The 21137-nt window shown below is 36.7% G+C and overlaps 1 protein-coding gene across 1 annotated transcript in view; it reads left to right on the forward strand.

Moving 5' to 3' along the window:
- Nucleotides 1-21137, forward strand: part of SYNE1 (spectrin repeat containing nuclear envelope protein 1) — a 578994-nt gene that overhangs the window by 231079 nt on the left and 326778 nt on the right. Inside the window, exons 45-51 of the mRNA XM_049765309.1 lie at nucleotides 508-690; nucleotides 2934-3035; nucleotides 4186-4389; nucleotides 5510-5717; nucleotides 6599-6711; nucleotides 16351-16556; nucleotides 17494-17649. Of these exons, the coding sequence (XP_049621266.1) occupies nucleotides 508-690; nucleotides 2934-3035; nucleotides 4186-4389; nucleotides 5510-5717; nucleotides 6599-6711; nucleotides 16351-16556; nucleotides 17494-17649 (1172 nt within the window). The remainder of the gene's footprint in view (nucleotides 1-507; nucleotides 691-2933; nucleotides 3036-4185; nucleotides 4390-5509; nucleotides 5718-6598; nucleotides 6712-16350; nucleotides 16557-17493; nucleotides 17650-21137) is intronic.

Genomic DNA, 21137 nt, shown 5'->3' on the forward strand with positions numbered 1-21137 from the left:
TTTGTTGTGTTTACTTTCAAAAGTTGGAAACTGGAGCAATAGCTCAGTGGGTAGGGCATTTACCTTGAATTCAGCCAACTGGGTTTGATCCCTGGCATCCCATATGATCCCCTGAGTCTGCTAGGAGTGATTCCTGAGCATAGATCCAGTGGTAACCCTTGAGTACTGGCACAAAAACAACAACAAAAAAACTTAGTACTGTTTGTAATAGACTCCTTGAATTCAATCTTAAGTTATATTATTTATAAACTCCAATAGACTTTTTGTAGTTTTCTAATTTGCAATTAACAATTGAATGTCCCAGAAATGCAATCAATTTCTTCAATGAAACAAACAATTCATGTATTGCCTGGCATTTATTTGGGTCACTTATACTAATTAGTTTATAATAATTTTGCTGAATAAAAAATTAAGAATATATGGACATTTTTATTGTTTTAACTAATAGAAAAATATTAATTGATATGGCCATGAGTATCTTAAAACAACTTCTGTTTCCTCTCTCAGATCTCTGAAAAAATCGACGAGAACATGGACAGGCTAAAAGCCGGCCTGTCCATTTGGGACGATGTTCTTTCAGGTAAAGATGACATTGATGGATGGTCAAACACTTCTGTTCCACAGCTCACCCACAGCATCAACAATCTTGACAATAGTCTCAGAGCAGAAAAATTTCTTAAGGAATTTGAGGTATGTTAACTTCACTTTTACATGTGGCCTTGTGTTAGAACACTGAATAAAAACAGAAAGTTTAAAATAAAGTCTGCTTTTCTTAAAAATTTTTATTTTTTTCACAGACTTTTTAGAAGATTGCAAAATTCAGATAAACTTAGCTATTGGCTTGAAAATTAGGCAGATCATGGGTGGTGGATGGAACTGTAGCACAGTGGATAGAGCTCTGTTCCATTTAGGCCTTCACCTACCTCTAGGGGGATCCTGGTGTATGTTCGTGGGACTAGGCAGGTCAGCTTTGTTGGTGACTGAGTCATTGTTGTTCAATCCTGAATGAGCCCCCAAATGATAGGGTCCAGAGTCAAAGGATGAGTAAAGCTGAACAACTCCAAACAATTACCAACAACTCCAGTGTTGTCTCTCACAGGAGACAAATTTTAGTCCAATTTTTAATAAGTGTATGCGGTATACCAAGCACTGAGAATAGATTGTTCAAATGAAATCTCCACTCCTTGGCATTTGAGTATTATATGTTTTAGGGAAAATTGGTCAATATTGGCTGGAGAGAATGCAGTGAGTATTGCCTTGCATATTGCTGACCCAAATTCCTAAAACCAAATATGATCTCCTGAGCCCTTCCCCAGGTGATTCCTCACCACAAATTTACTCCTAAACACCAGAAATAAGTTTTGAGCATCACTGGGTGTGACCCCTAAAAGAAAAACAAACAAAAATAGTTAGACTATAATTTTTAAAAATCAAGACAATAAAGAACTATATGAGTGGATATAAATTTTTTATAAACCATGCTCTCTGTCCTGGTACCCAGTACTTGCTGGGCATGAAGCACAATAGATGCAAGACTATACTCTGAAAGTAAATGTGGGTGAGTTATTGGCATTTCCTATGGTAACCAAAAGTCTTTGGTTTAGGGAATATTCTGGAGACTTTATCATCAACTTCCCATTTCTAAGGGCAGACTGAAATTATCCAGACCAAAATTACTACCAGGAGAAAAACTCTTAAATCTCGTTATACATTGCATTTAATGCTACATGAATTTTATTATGAGTTTTAAGTCTCTGAGCCAGTGACATGTTAGAGCTTGAAATGGGGGCAAATGATGCAAAACACTATGATCCCACTTTTTGGGAAGGTACCAGTTGCTAAAGCAACATCCCATCATATACTTACTCTGATCTATACAATCTAGGAAAGGCCAGCCCACAGGCTAGTAACTCACAGAAAGTTTTTTTCAATGTTGCTAGACTTCATTAATAGAGTCAGAGCCTTGACATTATTGAGCGCCCTCCAGGGGTCCTCAAACTTTTTAAACAGGGGGCCAGTTCACTGTACCTCAGACCATTGGAGGGTCTGATTATAGTAAAAACAAAACTTATGAACGAATTATTATGCACACTGCATATGTCTTATTTTGCAATGAAGAAACAAAACAGATACAAATACAATATGTGGCCCGCAGGCCATAGTTTGAGGACCACTCAGGGTGGATGATTCCTCCATGGCCCAGACTGCCCCTGGGGAAGGTCAGTGGGTCTGACAGTTCATTTATCATCTCCCACTGGGTAAGTAAATTACTTGCTGGATTAAATGAATTAAGAGGTTTGTTACCATCATCCAAGCACCAAATCACTGTATTTCACTGGCGATGGATACTTTATTAGATGTTATTTTGTGATTCCAAATAATTGATGGCATTAATAAGCTTCTGATTGTTTGGCAATGTCTCTGTAATTTATCTTTCTTCTCTGTGTGTTAGTGTTAGTGGAGAACAAATGACAAATTACTATGTGGCTATTTCCTGAAATTTAATTGGATTTCAGTTATTACATAATTGAATTTTACAATTTTTATTTGGAATATCTCGTGTTATATATAGTCTATAGTCATTACATTCTATGATTTGTATATTTTTTGAAATCTATTAGTGATCAATGCTGCCAGTGGAACCAGTGATATTATACTAATGAATAAATGACAGTTTATTGAAAATTCCTACTGATCCAAGACTTGGTTAGCATTTTTTTTCCAGGAAAAGATGAACAAGAAAGTTCACTTACTCCTGCTCATTCCAAGTGAAAATTAATGGTGACATCCACATTCATAAATAATGACAACCTTCAGAAAATGACACATATTTTTCACTGCAGCTTCCAGTTGAGCAATTAAGAGTAAAATAAAATTATTAAATGCCAAATAAAATGTGTCAGTTATGCTTTCCCACTTCTTTGTTCATGCAGTCTGAAGTGAAAAGCAAAGCATTAAAATTGGAAGAGCTCCACTCTAAAGTAAATGATCTCAAAGAGTTAACTAAAAATCCAGAAACACCACCAGACCTTCAGGTAAGCACTCAGAAGATTGTAATAATTAGTATAAATGAAATGATATAAAATATATATATATAATTATTTGTTAATACATTTTATTTTAATTTTATTTCCTGGGGGTCACACCTAGTGGTGCTCAGATGTTACTCTTGGCACTATATTCAGGGATCAGTCCAGGTGGGCTCCAGGGAGATTATAAGATGTTAAGAATAAAACCTGGGTCTCTCTCTCTCTCTTTGTATATATTTTATAAAGTGTATATTTTTATACAAATACACATGAATTTCCTCTCATTAATGCCATAATACCAAGAAAATGTTATCATACTCATCATTAAAAATATTAACATTTTAGAATTGATTATTCCCATATGAATAGATCATGTCCAGTCAAAATAGTATAAGATGGTTACCCTTTTCTCTTACTAAATATTAGAAATGGCATCATCCAGCCTGTATCATAGTCTATTTTATTGTCTCTAAAGGAACAGATAGCAGAATTATGGGTAATGAATTCTTTATTGATATTTTGCTTATTTCTTGACTCGGGACCTGGGTTTGGAGAGCTCACCATTGCAAAGAGTGGTCCTCCTTTTAGACTTTGCCAATGGCACAAGTTTTCACAAGTTCAGAGATCCAAACAGAAAAGCTGAGCTATTTCAAAGCATGTATCCTAACATTCACCAGCCTGAGTGGTTTCTCTTGAATATCCTCATCCCTAGTTCCAAGATAAGGTATTTGTCCCAGGAATTGAGCCTTTCTATTTCTTGCTACTTTCCTATAGTGGCATTTATTTAAAATATTGATTCCACTTTTGTGGAAATGATTAAACATTTCTCAGAGAAAATGGAGAGCAGGTTTTGATCACTGCTTTGGTAATGTTGTGTGGAATTAGTTCTGCTTGTAGAACAGGATCTCATATATTCCCCGTAAACTAACCCTGGAATTTTCATTATTAGCTACAATCCTTATTCTACTTCGCATCACTTAAAGTATTTGACAACGCCTACAAGATTACTTCCTTTTTAAAAATTGTTTTGAGTTCATGTGTATGGGTAGTCAATAAGTATTTTTAACCATAAAGGTGTATACCTGAATGGAATTCTCACTGCATTGTAGGGTTTTGACATTTACAGATGTCAAGTGAAATATTATGCTCTGTTTAGTTTATAGAAGCAGACTTAAGGCAAAAACTTGAGCACGCCAAAGAAATTACTGAAGAAGCAAAGGGAACTTTGAAAGACTTCACTGCTCGGAGCACTCAAGTGGAGAAATTTATCAATGAATTAACAACCCAGCTGACAAAACTAGAAGAAGCATTGATGAACTGTGTCCAAACTCAGACGTGTGAAGGACTGAAGAAAGTGAAGGTCAGTTCCTGAGTGTCTATACATTACTAGTAATCAGAGTTGTCCTGCTTTATCTCTTTTGTAGTTCTCAACATGAAAATGTAACCTTTGTTCTCTTATAGTACTGAACCAATATTTTGTGATAGGAGACCCATCAAAAATTACATTTAAGAGATATTTATAGAGGAGGAGTCAAAGAAGAAGAATATAAAAGGGAAAATTGTGTATTACTATAGAGTCTGCTCCCAGACTGTACTTGATCATATTTTTAATAAATAATTGGAACTTGTAATACTGTTTGAATTCCCACAAATTTCCAAACTTGATTGCCAAAGTTTATTTTTTTACTTCAACATTCATATTGGCCAGTCTGACTGTTCTCAAGAAACACATTGTTTCTGAAAATAGGAAACAATCGAAGATCGTCCCTGTTATTTGTTATACTCATAGATGACATACATGACTCATTATCTGTAAGTCTTGAGTGTTGAGTTAAAATCCTGAGGTAGGGAATAATTTTTTTTCTTGGCATGTTTTCTCATTATGCTTGTCACCTGACATGACAGATATTTTTAATTCTGATAATTTTAGTTTGGCCAAGTACCCTGATGCAAAAACTCATGTAGCTATTGAAGCACATGATTTTAGGTGAGCAACTCCTTTAGCAGATTCCTATCAAATGATTGAAAATATTATAAATAGAGCAAAGGTCTAGCGTACATGCTTGGTAGGTACAAAACTCTGACTTTCATCCCTAGTATCACATGTTTTCTAGAGTAAAACTGGGATAAACATAGTATTGTCCGGTAACATTAAGAAAAAATCATATTCAAAATTACTAAATCCAAAGTCCTGGGAAGTCTAAAAGCATAATTTCACCCAAATGATAACCTTCCAACAATTACTTTTTTGTTTTTAAGGGAAACTGTCAAAATTCTTAATAAAAACACACACACAAATGTATAAGAAATATGCCCCTTCTTAAATGTTCTCCTAAAATATTACTGATTGATTAGTTTTATTACAGCATCAATGACAAGGTTTTAAAAGAACTATTGTGCAGTGAAGGTGACTTTTTTCCTTTTGGTATTTTTCTCTTTAATATGATGAAAGTCATTCAGGCTGCATTTTGATCCTTTAGGAAATACAAAAAGAACTTCAAAGTCAACAAAGCAGAATCAGCTCAACCCAAGAAAATCTCAACGGCCTGTGCCGAAAGTACCACTCAGTGGAACTGGAGAAGCTGGGCAATGCACTGATGGGGCTGATCAAGAAGCAAGAAGCCGTGAGCCAACTGTGTTCTCGAACACAGGCCAGCCTGCAGGATTCTTTGGAGAAACACTTCAACGGTGAGCTCTGACAGGCCTCTGCTTAGGAAAATCATTTGTTATGAGAAAGAGTTCCAAACTAAGGCTGTCTGGAAACTGTGAGCAGAATTCTGAGGGAGCATTCCAGAAGGAAGGCATTTTAAGTTCCTGTGAGAATTGAGGAGTAAAAGTTGAACTGGAGTTCTCATCATAAGCAGCATGATTTCTCTTTCTCCTTCAGGAAGTACAACACTACCATTTTGATGATTCTGACTGTCAACAGGCTCTCCCTAGAGCTTGCTTGCTTGCTGTGTGGTAATTTGTTTTCTCTGCTTTGATGAAGTGACACAATAAAGTTGGATATTAGGAGAGGCCACGAGGCTGTGGCAGTCTTACAACTAGGGTGTGAGTAGCCCTTAGTCACTGACTTAGATTTTCACACAGAGACAACTGTGCTTGGTCTCTGATAGATATCCAGTGACGGTGGGAAGAGAAGACGGTTCCTCTTTTTACCATAAAAATAATTCTTACATGTCCAAAATATTTCTCCCATCCTCACACATATTCAAGTAATTAACTCTTTTTGTTTGCCACAGGAAAGAATCGATGAGAACATCAGATGTTATAGAAATATAAAATTCAGGCAATTCTCTTTCTTTGTCACAAGAAACAATAGGAAAATAAGATACATGAGAAATGTTTAATTGCTTCCATTTTTTCTCCAGGAAAAATTTAATTCTGCAATAAATAACCATAGTTGTAATTAGGCTGCATTCTTTAATATTTTACTATTTTCTGGAATATTTCATAATATAGAATATTTCATAAGATACTCAAGAGAGAAATTAAGTGTGGTGATTCTGAAAGCTTATTTTAAGGATTTGGATTTATTTCTCTTTTTTCACTTTGTTTTTTCTCAAAAGAATCAATGCAGGAATTCCAGGATTGGTTTTCTGGAATAAAAGCAACAGCCAAAACATCATCAGATAGAACTGGTGACAGCAAAGTTCTAGAAGCAAAGCTCCAGAATTTTCAGGTATGCTTTAGTTCTTCATAAAACTCTCCTAATGTACATTCACATCAGAGCTAAATTATCACTCTTCCTAAATAATACACTCTTCAATCATTTTTTCTTCTCTAAGAGAATTTGATTTCTTCAGCCTTTAGGAAATAAAGCACTATGAAGAATAAGATGACAAAAGTAATCTAGAGCTACAGAAAGTCTACTTCCTTTTGGGGGGGGTTTAATAAACATTTATTTTAATCATAGTGGCTTACATATCATTGATGATAATATTTTAGTTACATATTAACATAAAAACAGGGGAGTTCCCATCACCGAATTGTCCTCCCTCCACCTCCGCTCCAGTCCTACCTCCCATATCCTCCTTCCTCACCCCCAGGGCTGCTAGAATAAGTGGTCCCCTCTGTGCCAAGCTTACTACTTGGAGGTCCTACACCTGTTTGGTCTTGGTACCTCCCTTATTTCCTGTTCTAATTGGGAGGCAGGACTAGATAGTTCAAGTTATGTGGTTTTGTTTGAAGAAGAGAAAGGTACTAAACTGGGTGAAAAAATCAAATACACCAAAAATGGGCAGAGTCCTTCTGGAGACTCTCATCCTAGGTTTGAGAGACGAAAGGGAAAAGGAGGGTGAAACACCACAACAGTACAAAAAGAAGTGTCAAGTAAAATATCCAGTGAGCACTCCAACAATAAAAATAAGCACCACATAAAGGCCATGGTCTTGAGATATAAAAAAAAAAAAAAAAAAAAAAAAACATGGCAGAGCACATAAAGGAAGAAAAGGAAAGAAGAAAAACAAAACAAATATAAATGGAGACAACAACTTCAATAAACACACCAAAACAAAGAAATTGACAAAAACTAGATAAATAACTAAAAGAGAAAATTGTTTTGTGCTCTTTTGCCTTTTTTTTTTTCTTTTTTCTTCCCTCCTGCACAGGCACAACAAATAATGGGGTCATTCGAAAAGGAATTCCCTCGGCCTAAAAGATACAGGGTTTCTCTACCCTTGAATTAATTATAGATTTCTTTCTGGTTCATTTACTCTCCTCTTGGTGCTTTTGTGGTGTATGGAAGACTTCTGCTCTGTCCTGGGTGATAACATCAGACCTCTGTATCTAGAGATCTCGGTGTCTGTACAGGTCAGGGACTGGAACTTATGATGAAGTCTTTCTTTGTGGTTCTAGAAGTTCTGTTCCCTCAGTGTCATTTTAATCTTTCTGTGGTTGGTGGTCTTGGTCTTTGCACTGATCCTAGGGTGGGGCCTGGGATAGCGTCTTTTGTTATGTTCCCAGAAGACCCATTCCATTGCAAATTGTCTCAGACAGACCTCTGGAGCTAGAGGTCATGGTTGTTGTGCAGGTCATAGCTCAATCTCTAGAGTAGACCTTTTTTATTGGTCCCAGGATACATACAGTCAGGTCATGGTTCTATCAGCCAGTCATCTGTAAATAGTGATCTTGGCACTTGGACAGACCAAAGGGTGACAAGTCTTCTGATTTTGTCTTATTGTTAGCTGGTGAGGTAGAATAACCTGCTCTTAGGTCAAGTTGTTCCCAGCTTCCTCATTGTCAGGATATCATATTAGAGCTAGCACTTGTTGGTGTCCGAGCAGTATTAAGGATGTCCCGAATGGGATTTGTTTCTTGTGTATGTTGTGAAGAACTGTGTCGTTTCTATGTCTTTGATCAAGAGTTCAAGGCTGGATGGTTGATGCCTAATCACCTAGGGTCTAAGTTGGGTCCACATGACATATTTTCAAGGTGGGAGGTGCCCTTGTATTATAAACAAGTATGAGTTCTTATCCCTAGTAGATAAGAGCTCGTTTTTATACTTAAGATTTTCCCCTTTTTTAGTGTGCCTTTGCAGGGAGAAATGGTGCTACATTATATTGCCAGTGCATTTGAGGGTGGAAAGAGAAGAAAACAAAAATAGGTCACACCCTAAAAAAGATAAAAGATAAAAATAGAAATAAAAATATATGGGCTCACGTATACATATAAAAAGAAAAAAGATTATTAAAAATGAGGTAAAAGGTAATTAAAGGAACAAAGTGATGCAAGAGACTACATTAGGGGAAAAGCAGGTAAAGAGGTAGTGTAATACAGGTCTTATACTTATGATGAAAGTATAGGTTTCCCCATTGTCTTTTGAGGTTTTCTTGTGGTGTGTGGGTTCTCGGGCACCTTTTCATCACACAACCGGACCCCCTTGAGAATGGCAAAAGCTTTGCGGCAGGAAGGTCTTGAGAGGAGTTCTTGCATTGGGCATACTTTTAGCACTAAGTTCGGTTTCAAATAACAGTCCAAGTTAGGAAGGGTTGGTAAGGAGGACCATGCAGCATGAGTCAGCAGGGGAGTTGGTTGCCTTTTCTTGCAGGGGACGAGGTGTGGGTTTGACTGGTTGTCCTTTTGCTTGGGTGCTAGGTATTGGTTCATTGGGGTAGGAGGTCAGTCTTGATGCCTAATGGATTAAGAACTGAGGATGAAGAGTTTTAATGAGGTGGGAGATCTGGATAGGATTGAGGGATGAAGGGATAGTCAGATTTCCAAAGGGGGGTAAGGGGAAAGTATATGGAAGGAGCAGGAGAGAAGAAAAGAGAAAATAAATTAAAAAGAAAAGGAGAGGAAAAATAGGAAGTAGTGAGATGAGAGGAAAAAAGACCAGGGGAATGCTAGTTTGCTTGAATGTGTACGATGAGTAGGGCCTGTAGTATAAGTCTGTAGGTCACATTTGCTGCTTCGGTGGTCTGGCTGGTCACGTGTTTCAGGTCCTAAAAGAAGGTATAACCTATAGATAAAGGGTATGTTAAAGAGTTATCTGGGGGCATTCTCGTAGTGCAGGCTGGGTATGGTATCTCATGTGTCTGAGCCCCAAAATGCCATCTTAGTTTGTCCACCCTTTGTATCTAAAAACGCCTGTGGACAGAAAAGCTGAGAGGTTGTTTTAAATATAGTAAGATTAAGGCATTAAAACACATTGTTATGAAATGTTCCGTTGAAATCAGTAATTTCCCATGGTATTCTCTACCTGTGGTCCTGAATAAGATCCCTAAGAGATTATTGTGGGCCTTTGTAGTAGAAGGCTGATTACATACCTGTTCTCTCTATGCTGCTGTTTCTGCTGTTGCTGGTTTCTTTGTGAGATAATGTGTAGTCAAGGGTTTGTGATGTTCCTCTTCCATGTGTTTTGGGCACTACTCCCCAGTATATGTTGACTGTTACAGTGTTTGGAGTTTCTACGCTATTAAACCTTGTTAGTTGATTGTTGAGTATTAGTTGTATATAAGGTGTATGTTCTAGGTGTTGCAGAATAGTGCTATCATTCTGTGTTTATCTTTCGTCTTCTGACTTACTTCATTTAACATAATATGTTCTAGGTCCATTCAGGTTGCTGCAAAGTCTGTGATTGTATCATTTCTGACTGCCATGTAGTATTCCATTGTGTATAGATACCACATCTTAATGATCCATTCATCTATTGTTGGACATCGAGGTTGATTCCAGGACCTGGCTATTATACTGAGTGCTGAGATAAATAGTGGGGTGCACACATACTTTTGGATGAATGTCCTTCCAACTTGGGGGTAGATACCTACAAGAGCAATTGCTGGGTCAAATGGCAGCTCAATTCTGAGTTCTTTGAGCACTCTCCAGACTGTTCTCCATAGGTGTTGAACTAGGGGGCATTCCCACCAGCAGTGAATGAGAGTGCCTTTCCTACCGCATCCCTGCCAACAGAGATTGTTCCCATTATTTTTGATGTGAGCCATCCTCACTGGTGTAAGGTGGTACCTCATTGTTGTCTTGATTTAGATTTCCCTAATGGTGAGTGAAGGTGAGCATGTTTTCATTTCATCTCCCCATTTTTCTATGGCTTTATTTGGTTTTGGGGGGTTCAGATTTCTGAGTGCTTTGTATATTCTGGATATCAGCCCTTTATCTGACATGTTGAGTGCAAAGATTATTTTCCCATTCAGTTAATTGTCTACTTCTGTTAAGTAGGGTTTCTTTTGCCATCCAAAAGCTTTTTAGTTTGGTGTAGTCCCATTTGTTTATGTTTGATGCTAACATTCTTGCCATTGGCATTCTACCATCAAAGACTTTTTTGATATATAGGTTTTTGAGTTTTCTGCCTATTTTTCCTCAATAAACTTTATAGATTTGGGTCTGATTTCAAGGTCTTTAATCCATTTTGAGTTGACTTTTGTATATGGGGTGAGGTATGGGTTAATTTTCAGTTTCTTACAAATGGTTTTCCAGTTGTACCAACATCATTTGTTGAAAAGACTTTCTTTGTCCCATTTCAAGTTCTTGGCTCTTTTGTCAAATATTAGTTGACTGTATATCTAGGGTCTTACGTCTGGAAATTATTTTCTAACCCACTAGTCTGAGGCTCTGTCCTTGTACCAGTACCATGCTGTTTTAATCACTATGAATTTATAGTATAGCTTCAGGTTAGGTAAAGAGATGCCCCCCAACTTCCTGATTTTTAGTATGTGTTTAGCTATCCTGGGTCTTTTGTGCTTCCAGATGAATATTATGATTGATTCTTCTAAGTCTTTAAAGAATGATGTCTGAATTTGGATGGGGATTGCGTTAAATCTATATAGAAGTTTGGGTAGGATAGTCATTTTGACTATGTTGGTTCTTACCTACCCATAAGCATGGGATGTTCTTCCATTTCCCTAGATCCTCTTCAACTTCTTTCTGAAGTGTTTTGAAGTTTGCATGGCATAAGTCCTTCACTTCCCTTGTAAGGTTGATTCCTAGGTACTTGATGTTTTTAATGCTATTTTAAATGGAGTTGTATTCTTAATCTCTCTCCTCTACTTCAGTATTTGTATATAGATATGCTACTGTCTTTTGTGTATTGACTTTATAACCAGCCACTTTGCTGTATTGGTTTATTGTTTCTAGGAGTTTTACTGTGGACTCTTTAGGGTTTTCCATGTATATCATCATGTCATCTGCAAAAAAGAGATAGTTTGAATTCCTCTTTCCCTATTTGAATTCCTTTGATTCCCTTCTCTTGTCTTATTGCTATTGCTAGGACTTCTAAGACTATGTTGAATAAGAGTGGAGAGAGTGGACATCTTTGCCTTGTTCCTGACTTTAGTGGAAATGCTTTCAATTTTTCACCATTAAGGATAATGTTGTCATTGGGCTTTTGATAGATAGCTGTTACTATCTTGAGAAAGGTTCCTTTCAGACCTATTTTGCTTAGTGTTTTCAACATGAATGGGTGTTGGATTTTTGTCAAATGCCTTCTCTGCATCGATTGATATGATCATGTGGTTTTTGTCTTTTTTATTATTGATGTGGTGTATGATGTTGATTGATTTGCATATGTTGAACCATCCGTGCATCCCTGGGATGAAACCCACCTGGTCATAGTATATAATCTTTTTGGCGTAGTGCTGGATTTGGTTCGCTAAGATTTTGTTGAGTATTTTTGCATCTATGTTCATTAGTGAGATTGGTCTGTAGTTTTCTTTCTTGGTGGTATCTTTGCCCTCTTTGGGAATCAAAGTGATATTAGCTTCATAAAAGGAATTGGGGAGGATTCCTGTCTTTTCAATGGTTTGGAAGAGCCTGTGGATCAATGGAAGTAATTCTTCTTGGAATGTTTGATAGAATTCACCTGTAAAACCATCTAGGCCTGGCGATTTGTTCTTGGGGAGTTTCCTAATTACTGTTTCAATTTCGATCATGGTGATTGGCCTGTTTAGGCTTTCTAAATCTTCCTTTTCTAGTCTTGGAAGCTGGTATTTTTTCCAAGAATCTGTCACTTTGTTCTGGGTTCTCTAGCCTGAGAATAGTTGTTATAATATGTCCTCATGCTGTGTTAGATTTCTTGGGGTTCTGTTGTAATCTCTTTCCTTTCATTTGTGATTCTGCTTATTTGGGTGTTTTCCCTCTTTTTTTTTTTTTTTTTTTTGGTGAGTCTGGCCAGCGGTTTGTCTATCTTGTTTATTCTTTCAAAAAACCAACTCCTGGTCTCATTGATTTTCTGTATTGTTTTCTTAGTTTCTATGTTGTTTATTTCTGCTCTGGTTTTTATTATTTCATGTCTTCTGGTTGTGTTTGGGTTTCTTTGTTGTTGTTGTTCCAGATTCTTAAGATGGTCCTTTAAGCTGCTAATTTTGTCGTTTTCCTCTCTCCTGACATAGAATTGTATTGCTGTGAGTTTCCCCCTGATTACTGCTTTTGCTGTGTCCCACAAGTTTTGACAAGTTGTTTCTTCATTGTCGTTTGTCTCAAGGAATCTTTTTATTTCTTCCTTGAGTACCTCTTTGATCCAGCTGTTTTTGAGCAGCATGTTGTTTAATCTCCAGGCGTTGGATTTTCTCCATTGCTTATTTTTACAGTCAATTTTGACCTCTGTTGCATAGTGATCTGACAGGGTGCTTGTAATGATCCTTACCTTTGTGATTTTATGCAGGTTATATTTGTATCGTAAAGCATGGTCTATTCTGGAGAAGGTTCTATGTGGACTTGAAAAGAATGTGTACTCTGCTTTCTGGGGGTGGATGGCCCTATATAGGTCTATTAGCCCTAGTTCTTCTAATTTTTTATTTAGGGCTCTTATTTCTTTGTTATTTTTCTGATAGTGGAATATTAATATCTCCTACTACTATCACATTTCCTTTCATGTGTTTCTACAGTTTTGCAAGCAGTTGCCGTATGTATTTTGCTGGCTCTGCATTAGGTGTGTAAATATTAACCAGTGTTAGCACTTCTTGGTCTAGTGTTCCCCTGATCAGTAAGTAGTGACCCTCTTTGTCTCTGATCACTTTCTTGAGGTTGAATGCAATTTGGTCTGATATAAGAATGGCTGTCCCTGTTTTTCTTTTTTTTTTTATTTCCATTGGCCTGGATAATTGATTTCTATCCTTTTATTCTAAACCTGTGCCTATCTTGTACTTGTAGTTGTGTTTCTTGTAGGCAGCAAAAATCTAGTTTATGTTTTTTTAATCCAGTTCTCTATTAGTGTCTCTTGATGGGAGAGTTTCGTCTATTAACATTTAAGGAGATTATTGACAGAGAGGGCTGTTGTGTGGTTGTGTTGTTTAGCGTGGTTGTTGTTACAATTGAGGATTTGGATTGTGTAAGTCATCTCTGAGTAGGTCATTTAGGGTCGGTTTTGTTTGCGCAAATAATGTGAGTTCATTTTTGTTTGAGAATGATTTTAGTCTTCCCTCCCATATGAATGAAAGTTTTGCTGGATAGTGGACTCTAGGTTGAAAATTTCTTTCATTCAGTCGTTTAAATATGTCATTCCACTGTCTTCTTGCTTGAAGTATTTCATATGGGAGATCTGGTTTGATTCTAATGTTCCTTCCTTTGTATGTGAGGGTTTTTATCTCCCTTATTGCTTTAAGTAGGTCACCCTTCTCTTTGTTTCTTGCCATTTGAATTACTATGGGTCTTGGAGTTGGTTTGTTGGGGTCTATCTTGTTGGGGACTCTTTTCATCTCCTGGATTTGCTCAGAAGCATCTTTCCAGAAGGTGGGAAAAATTTTCCTCTATTATTTCCCTGACTAATTGTTCTTTCCCTTTCCCTGTTTCCTCCCTTTCTGGTATACCTACAATTCTTAGATTGTTTCTTTTGTCTTTGTTCATTAAATACTGGACTTTTACTTCCAGTGTTTTTCCTTCTATATCTTTGTTGGCTTCTTTGTTGTCTTTTGTTTGCAATTTATCTTTGAGTTGTTCTATGTGATTCTCAAGCTGTGCTATTTTGCTCTTCTGGCTTTCTATGGTTTTATGTATTTCTTTTAATTCTGTATGGAGTCTTTTATATTTTGTAGCAATTCTTGTTTAATTCGGTTCATTTGCTCATCTATTCATTTCTTATAATCTCTGGCCAGTGTGTCTTTCATTTCTTCAAGCATGGCTTGGAATTATATTCTCATGGCTGCTTTTAGGTCTTCCTCTCTTGGGTCTGTGCGTTTTGGTGGACTTGGAAACTTGTTCTGATTTCTTTCCATCTCCCCTGTTGTTAATGTTTTCCTTGGTTTACCCATTTTTCTTTGCATTTACTGGCTTGGCTTGGAGTGCAGTGCCTTCAGGTTTCAGCCCACTTTTGCCTCCTGTGGCGTGGGGCTGGGTCCCTTCTCAGGGTGTGGCTCTACTTGAGTATGTAGGGTGATGTCGCTGAATTTTGGTCCTTTCCTCGTCCTCCAGACAAGCCTGGTCAATCGCCACCCACTTCCTGCAAGACAGTGCAGGTTCACTCAGCTCCCTTGAATGGGTGCCTTCCATGTGCTCCAGTCAGTGACCTCCAAACACTCCCTCTGGCCTGTCCTGGGAACTCAAGTTCCCTTGAATGGGCACCCTCCCCTCTTAGGTCAGCAACCTCTACACACTCCCTCAGGCCTGTCCCAGGAACTCACAACTCTCTTGAATGGGCGCCTTCCACACGCTCCCTCTGTACTTCCGTTTGCTTTCTTTCTTGGCCTCTTGCCTCTCTTTAGAATTCATCATTGGTGGTTGGAGCCTGAGCAGTGGTGCAGCAGTAGGGCGTTTGCCTGGCATGTGGCTGACCTAGGATGGATGGCAGTTCAATCCCCCAGAATCCCATATGGTCCCCCAAGCCAGAATCGAGTTCTGAGCACAATATCCAGGAGTAAACCCTGAATGTCACCAGTTGTAGCCCAAAAACAAAACAAAAAAATTCATCATTGGTAGTGGGAATGTTGAAGGGGTGGGAATGTTGAAAGGATATACAGGGTTGTTCTTTTTTATAACTAAAACCCAACTACAGATATGTTAGTAATCATGATTCTTAAATAAATATTTTATAAAAGAAAAATAAATAAATAAAACCTGATTAAAAATAAAAAACAGCCTTGTTTCCATTTGGTTAAAACTACTGAGTCCATGACCCAGAAGCTCATTCTTCGTTTGTTTCACTTGGTAACCTCAGGTCATAGGTTAAAATCTAAGATTTTGTTTTTGTTATGGGGAATTTTTCCCTCATTGAAGTGTGATATTCAGTAGAAGGTCACATAGAAAAAAGTTTGAGAGCAACTGCAGATACTAACTCTGAATTCTGTGCTGAAAAGGTTGGGCTGAGTAGAAGGGTCCTTTTGCTCTGCTGAAGGATGTCATTCTTTAAATAAGAGGTACATAGTAGCAGATCCTGGGACTCCAGAACAGTGCCTTGTATGCATAATGAAGTGGAGGAGAAGATGGAGAAGAAGGAAAAAGAAGGGAAGGAGGAAGAGAAAAAGAAAAATTAGAATGATATAGAACTAGTGCAGGATGAACGGAAAGAAAAAGGATATATCACTCTAAATATGTAGAGAGGTAGGACCTGAACCAGGTAGGAAAGGAAGAGTTAATGAAATAATGAGTAAAGATACATTAATGAGAAATCTTTTCTTTTTATCTGTCATTGTTCAATTTGTCTTCTGTGGCCCCAAGGACTTATAGGCAGGCACCATTCTTAATAATAATCCTATATTATAATTCAAGTGTATATATAATTCAACTCCAGACTTTACATGACTTTCTTCCTTTGGGCTTTGTCTTTCTTCTTTCTTGTTTCACTTTCTGTCTCAGTTCAGATTTGAGATTAATGCTCCCATCTACCAGAGCTTCTCAATGTCAACAAGATGTTATGTACTTTTATTTTCGTGCACAGAACATTCTGGACTCAGTGAGTGATGGGCAGAGCAAGCTGGATGCTGTGACTCAAGAAGGACAAACATTGTATGCACATCTGTCTAAACAAATTGTCAGTAGTATTCAGGAACAAATTACCAAAGCTAATGAAGAATTCCAAGCATTCTGGAAGCAATGCCTTAAAGATAGACAGGCTCTACAGGACTGTGCATTAGCACTTGGGAGGTAGGTTGCAGTGATAAATGTGGATCCTGTCATACACTAGAAAAATTTCTATGGATTTGGAGAAAACAGTGATTATAAATAAATAAAAAAATTAAAATTATAAGTTTAAATTATAAGTTTCAACCATATATACAGATTTACACTAGGCCAAGTAATGCTTGGATTTGGAAGTTGTGTTTTGGATTTATTTTCTAGAAAAAAGGAAAGAAAGAAAATATATTTTCTAGTAAATGGGAATGGCATAAATCTTGTTCTTGTTATATACTTGGCTAATTCAATCTACTAGAGCTTTAGCACTCAGGTTTTAGATCATTCAAGTCTTGTGCTTGCATTTATTTTTGTTAGGTAATTATGACTGATCAATTTCCTAATCAAACTACCTTAACAAGGGTGAATACAAATATAGAAACAAAGCAGAGCATAGCAAATACTCACTACTCAAAATATAATTTTGCTGACAGAAATTTGCCTGACTCTTGTCACTTTTCTTAAAAACTTTGAATTGTTGGTGAAACTTAGACTCTTTGTGCTCTTAAGCCATAGTTAATTTTCCACAGGATGCAAAGATAAATGACTTGCTTTCATATAGCAGGATTTTCAATGGTCCCATTACATCCACTGGTTCCAATTCATGGTCTGTTTAGTAAGATACAGAGTTTACTGCACTTTGATATGGAAATGTAATCTTGCCAACAGTCTTGCCATGATTACCAAGAAATCAGTCTAGCTTTTTTTCTGCTGGAATTTTAAGAGACATTTCCTAGGATTCATCATGTAATTATTGAAAGATGTGATAAATTAGATGGGTTCATTTTTTCCTTTCATATTTGAAAATTCATTAATTAATTGCCATAGTTGACCTCATATAGTTAAATTTACTGATTTTAATGAGCACATAATATATTTATCTAAGGGACATTACATGTGTAATTTTTAGTTTTGAGGATCAACACAGAAAACTGAACTTATGGATACATGAAATGAGTGAAAGATTAAATACAGAAAACTTAGGAGAGAGTAAACAGCACATTCCAGAGAAGAAAAATGAAGTCCATAAAGTTGAAATGTTTCTGGGCGAGTTACTGGCTGCAAGGTAAAGTGTACAAAATGGAGTAAGTTACTTTTATGTTATTATGTTTTGTCAAATTGGTTGTCTCTAGGGTTTGTTTGCTTGTTTGTTTTTCTTTTTCTTTTTTTTTTTTTTTTGTTTTTGGGCCACACTCAATGGCGCTCAGGGCTTATTCTGGCTCTGTTTCATTTGTTGGTTGTTTTGTGTGTTAATGAACAATATCTCAATATCCCACATATAATTGATGATACAGTGCTTTCTGTGCACACAATGCAATGTAAAATTTTGGTGAGAGCACCCAGATGGCATTATGGGGCTCATCCACACTTACTTCTATCTCCCTTTTCTAACATATTTTGATTGAATCCTGATATGAGTCTTTAAATACTGAACTTCCACTCTCAAATTTTATTGTAAGACTCTATTAATATAATACACATCACTAGGAATAACAAACACAAAATAATTATAAGGATATTCTTTATTTATAAAAATTATTTTATATATACCCCAGTTTCCATTTATTTTTCATATACTTTATTTTGTAGTTTCATTTAAAACTCATTTCATGAGGATGCTGTAACAAGAGTATAGTAGGTAGGGCATTTGTCTTGAACACAGTCAACCCAGGTTTGATTCCCAGCATCCCATATACTGAGTCTCTGAGGATACTCTGAATCTGTCAGAAATAATTACTGAGCACAGAACTGAAAGTTACCACTGAAAACTATTGGGTGTATACCCAAAACAAATACAACAAAAACTTATCTTATAAAAATAAAGACTAATGGGGCATGAAGGTAGGGCTTTTACCTTGCATGCAGAAAGATGGTGGTTCGAATCCTTGCATCCCAGATGGCCCCCTGAGCCTGCCAGGAATAATTTCTGAACACAGAGCTAGGAGTAATCCCTGAGCGCTGCTAGGTGTGACCCAAAAACCAAAAAAATAAAAACCAATAATAAGATATCACCACAAACTAATGAAACTGGAATTCATTGCTATTATTAAATACAACTAGTATTGGCAGAGATGTGGGTGAAAAGGAACCCTCATGAATGTCCAGTCTCTTTGGAAAACAAAATGAACATTTTTCAGAAAATTAATTTAAAAAACAACAATATTGATAATCCATGAGCAAACTTGCAAAGAAAGAGAATGACTTATTAAACTGAATATGAAATGAAAAGGGGAAGATCTCTACAGATAATAAGGAGATTCAGAGGGTAATCAGAGACTACTTTGAGAAACTCTATGCCACAAAACATGAGAACCTTGAAGAAATGGATAAATTCTTGTACTCTTATAATCTTTCATGGTTAAACCAGGATGATCTAGCTTATATAAATAGACCCATAACTATTGAGGATATTAAAATGGTAATCAAAAGTCTTCCAAAAAGAAGAGCCCAGGCCCAGATGGATTCATTAACATTTCTTTTAAAACTCTTAAGAAGACCTACTACCAATCCTTTTTAGGCTCTTAGAGAAAATTGAAGACACAGAAACACTACCGAATAGTTTTATGAAGCTAACATCACCCTGATACCAAAAGCAGACAGAGATGCTACAAAAAAAAAAAAAAAAAAGGAAAACTATAGACCAATATCCCTGATGAGCACAGATGCAAAGATTCTCTACAAAATCCTAGCAAATAGGATCCAACACCTCATCAAGAATGTCATACATAATGACCAAGTAGGTTTCATTCCAGAGATGCAAGAATGGTTTAAAATATGAAATAAATCAACATAATGCACCATATCAACAATCGAAAAAATAAAAATCATATGATCATATTAAGAGGTACAGAGAAAGCATTTGATAAGGTCTAACACCAAATCATGATAAAAACTCTCAACAACATTGAATGAAAGGAACTTTTCTCAATATAGTCAAGGCCATTTACCACAAGTCTATGGCAAATATTATACTCAATGAAGATAAACAAAAAGCCTTTTCTCTTAAATCTGGTATAAAGCAAGTCAACTCCCCTCTCACCACTCCTATTTAACATAGTACTGGAAGTATTTGCTATAGAGATTAGGCAAGAAAAATATATCGGGACCATCTAGATAGAAAGGAAGAAGTCAAGCTTTCACTGTTTTCAGATGACATGCTACTAAAAGTTTCTAGAAACAACAAATACATATAGCAAAGTGGCAGGCTACAAAATTAACATGCAAAAATCAATGGCCTTATAACAAATAATAATAGAGAAGAAATGGAAATTTTAAAATATCCCATTCACATTAGTGCCACAGAAAATCAAATAGCTTGGAGTCAACTTAACCAAAGAGGTAAAGGAACTATACAAAGAAAACTACAAAACACTGCTTCAAGAAATAAGAGGACATGAGGAAATGGAGACACATACCCTATTTATCGATTGGGAGGATTAATGCGCACATCACAAAGAATGAGAAAAATCAGTGCTGGTGGGGATGTGGAGAGAAAGGAACTCTTAACCACTGCTGGTGGGAATGCCATCTAGTACAGCCTCTATGGAAAGCGATATGGAGATTCCTTCAAAATCTGGAAATTGAGCTCCCATTCGACCCAGCTATTCCACTCCTAGGGATATACCCTAAGAACACAAGAATACAACACAAAAAACCCTTCCTCACACCTATATTTATTGCAGCACTATTCACAATAGCCAGGCTCTGGAAACAACCAAGATGCCCTTCAACAGACGAATGGCTAAAGAAACTGTGGTACATATACACAATGGAATATTATGCAACCGTCAGGAGAGATGAAGTCATGAACTTTTCCTATACATGAATGTACATGGAATCTATCATGCTGAGTGAAATAAGTCAGAGGGAGGGAGAGAGAGACACAGAATAGTCTCACTTATCTATGGATTTTAAGAAAAATAAAAGTCATTTTTGTAACAATCCTCAGAGACAATGAGAGGAGGACTGGAACACCAGCTCACTCCATGAAGCTCACCACAAAGAGTGGTGAGTACAGCTATAGAAATAACTACACAGAGAACTACTATAATCAAGTGAATGAATGAGGGAACTGGAAAGCCTGTCTGGAGTACAGGTGGGGGTGGGGTGGGGTGGGATGGAGGGAGATTTGGGACATTGGTGGTGGGAATATTGCACTGGTGAAGGGGGTGTTCTTTACATGACTAAAACCTAATCACAATCATTTATGTAATCAAGATATTCAAAGAAGAAAAAAATAAGAGGTTAAAAAAATAATATAACTAAAATGGTAATATTACTCAAAACATTGTACAAATGTATATGTATGTAAAGCTAAAGCAACCCTTAGGAAGAAGAAGTTGGATGTATCACTTTCCTCAACTTTAAATTGTACTACAAAGCAATAGTCATTAAAACAGCATAGTATTGGACAGAACAATGGAATAAACTTGAGAATTTAGAGAATGTTTCCAGATATACAATCAAGTAATCTTTGATAAAATGTCAAGCAACACAAAATGGAACAAGAGAAGCTTCTTCAACAAGTGGTATTGGGACAATTGGTCAATCGCA

Source organism: Suncus etruscus, chromosome 18 (assembly GCF_024139225.1).
Source record: "Suncus etruscus isolate mSunEtr1 chromosome 18, mSunEtr1.pri.cur, whole genome shotgun sequence".
Classification (NCBI taxonomy): domain Eukaryota; kingdom Metazoa; phylum Chordata; class Mammalia; order Eulipotyphla; family Soricidae; genus Suncus; species Suncus etruscus.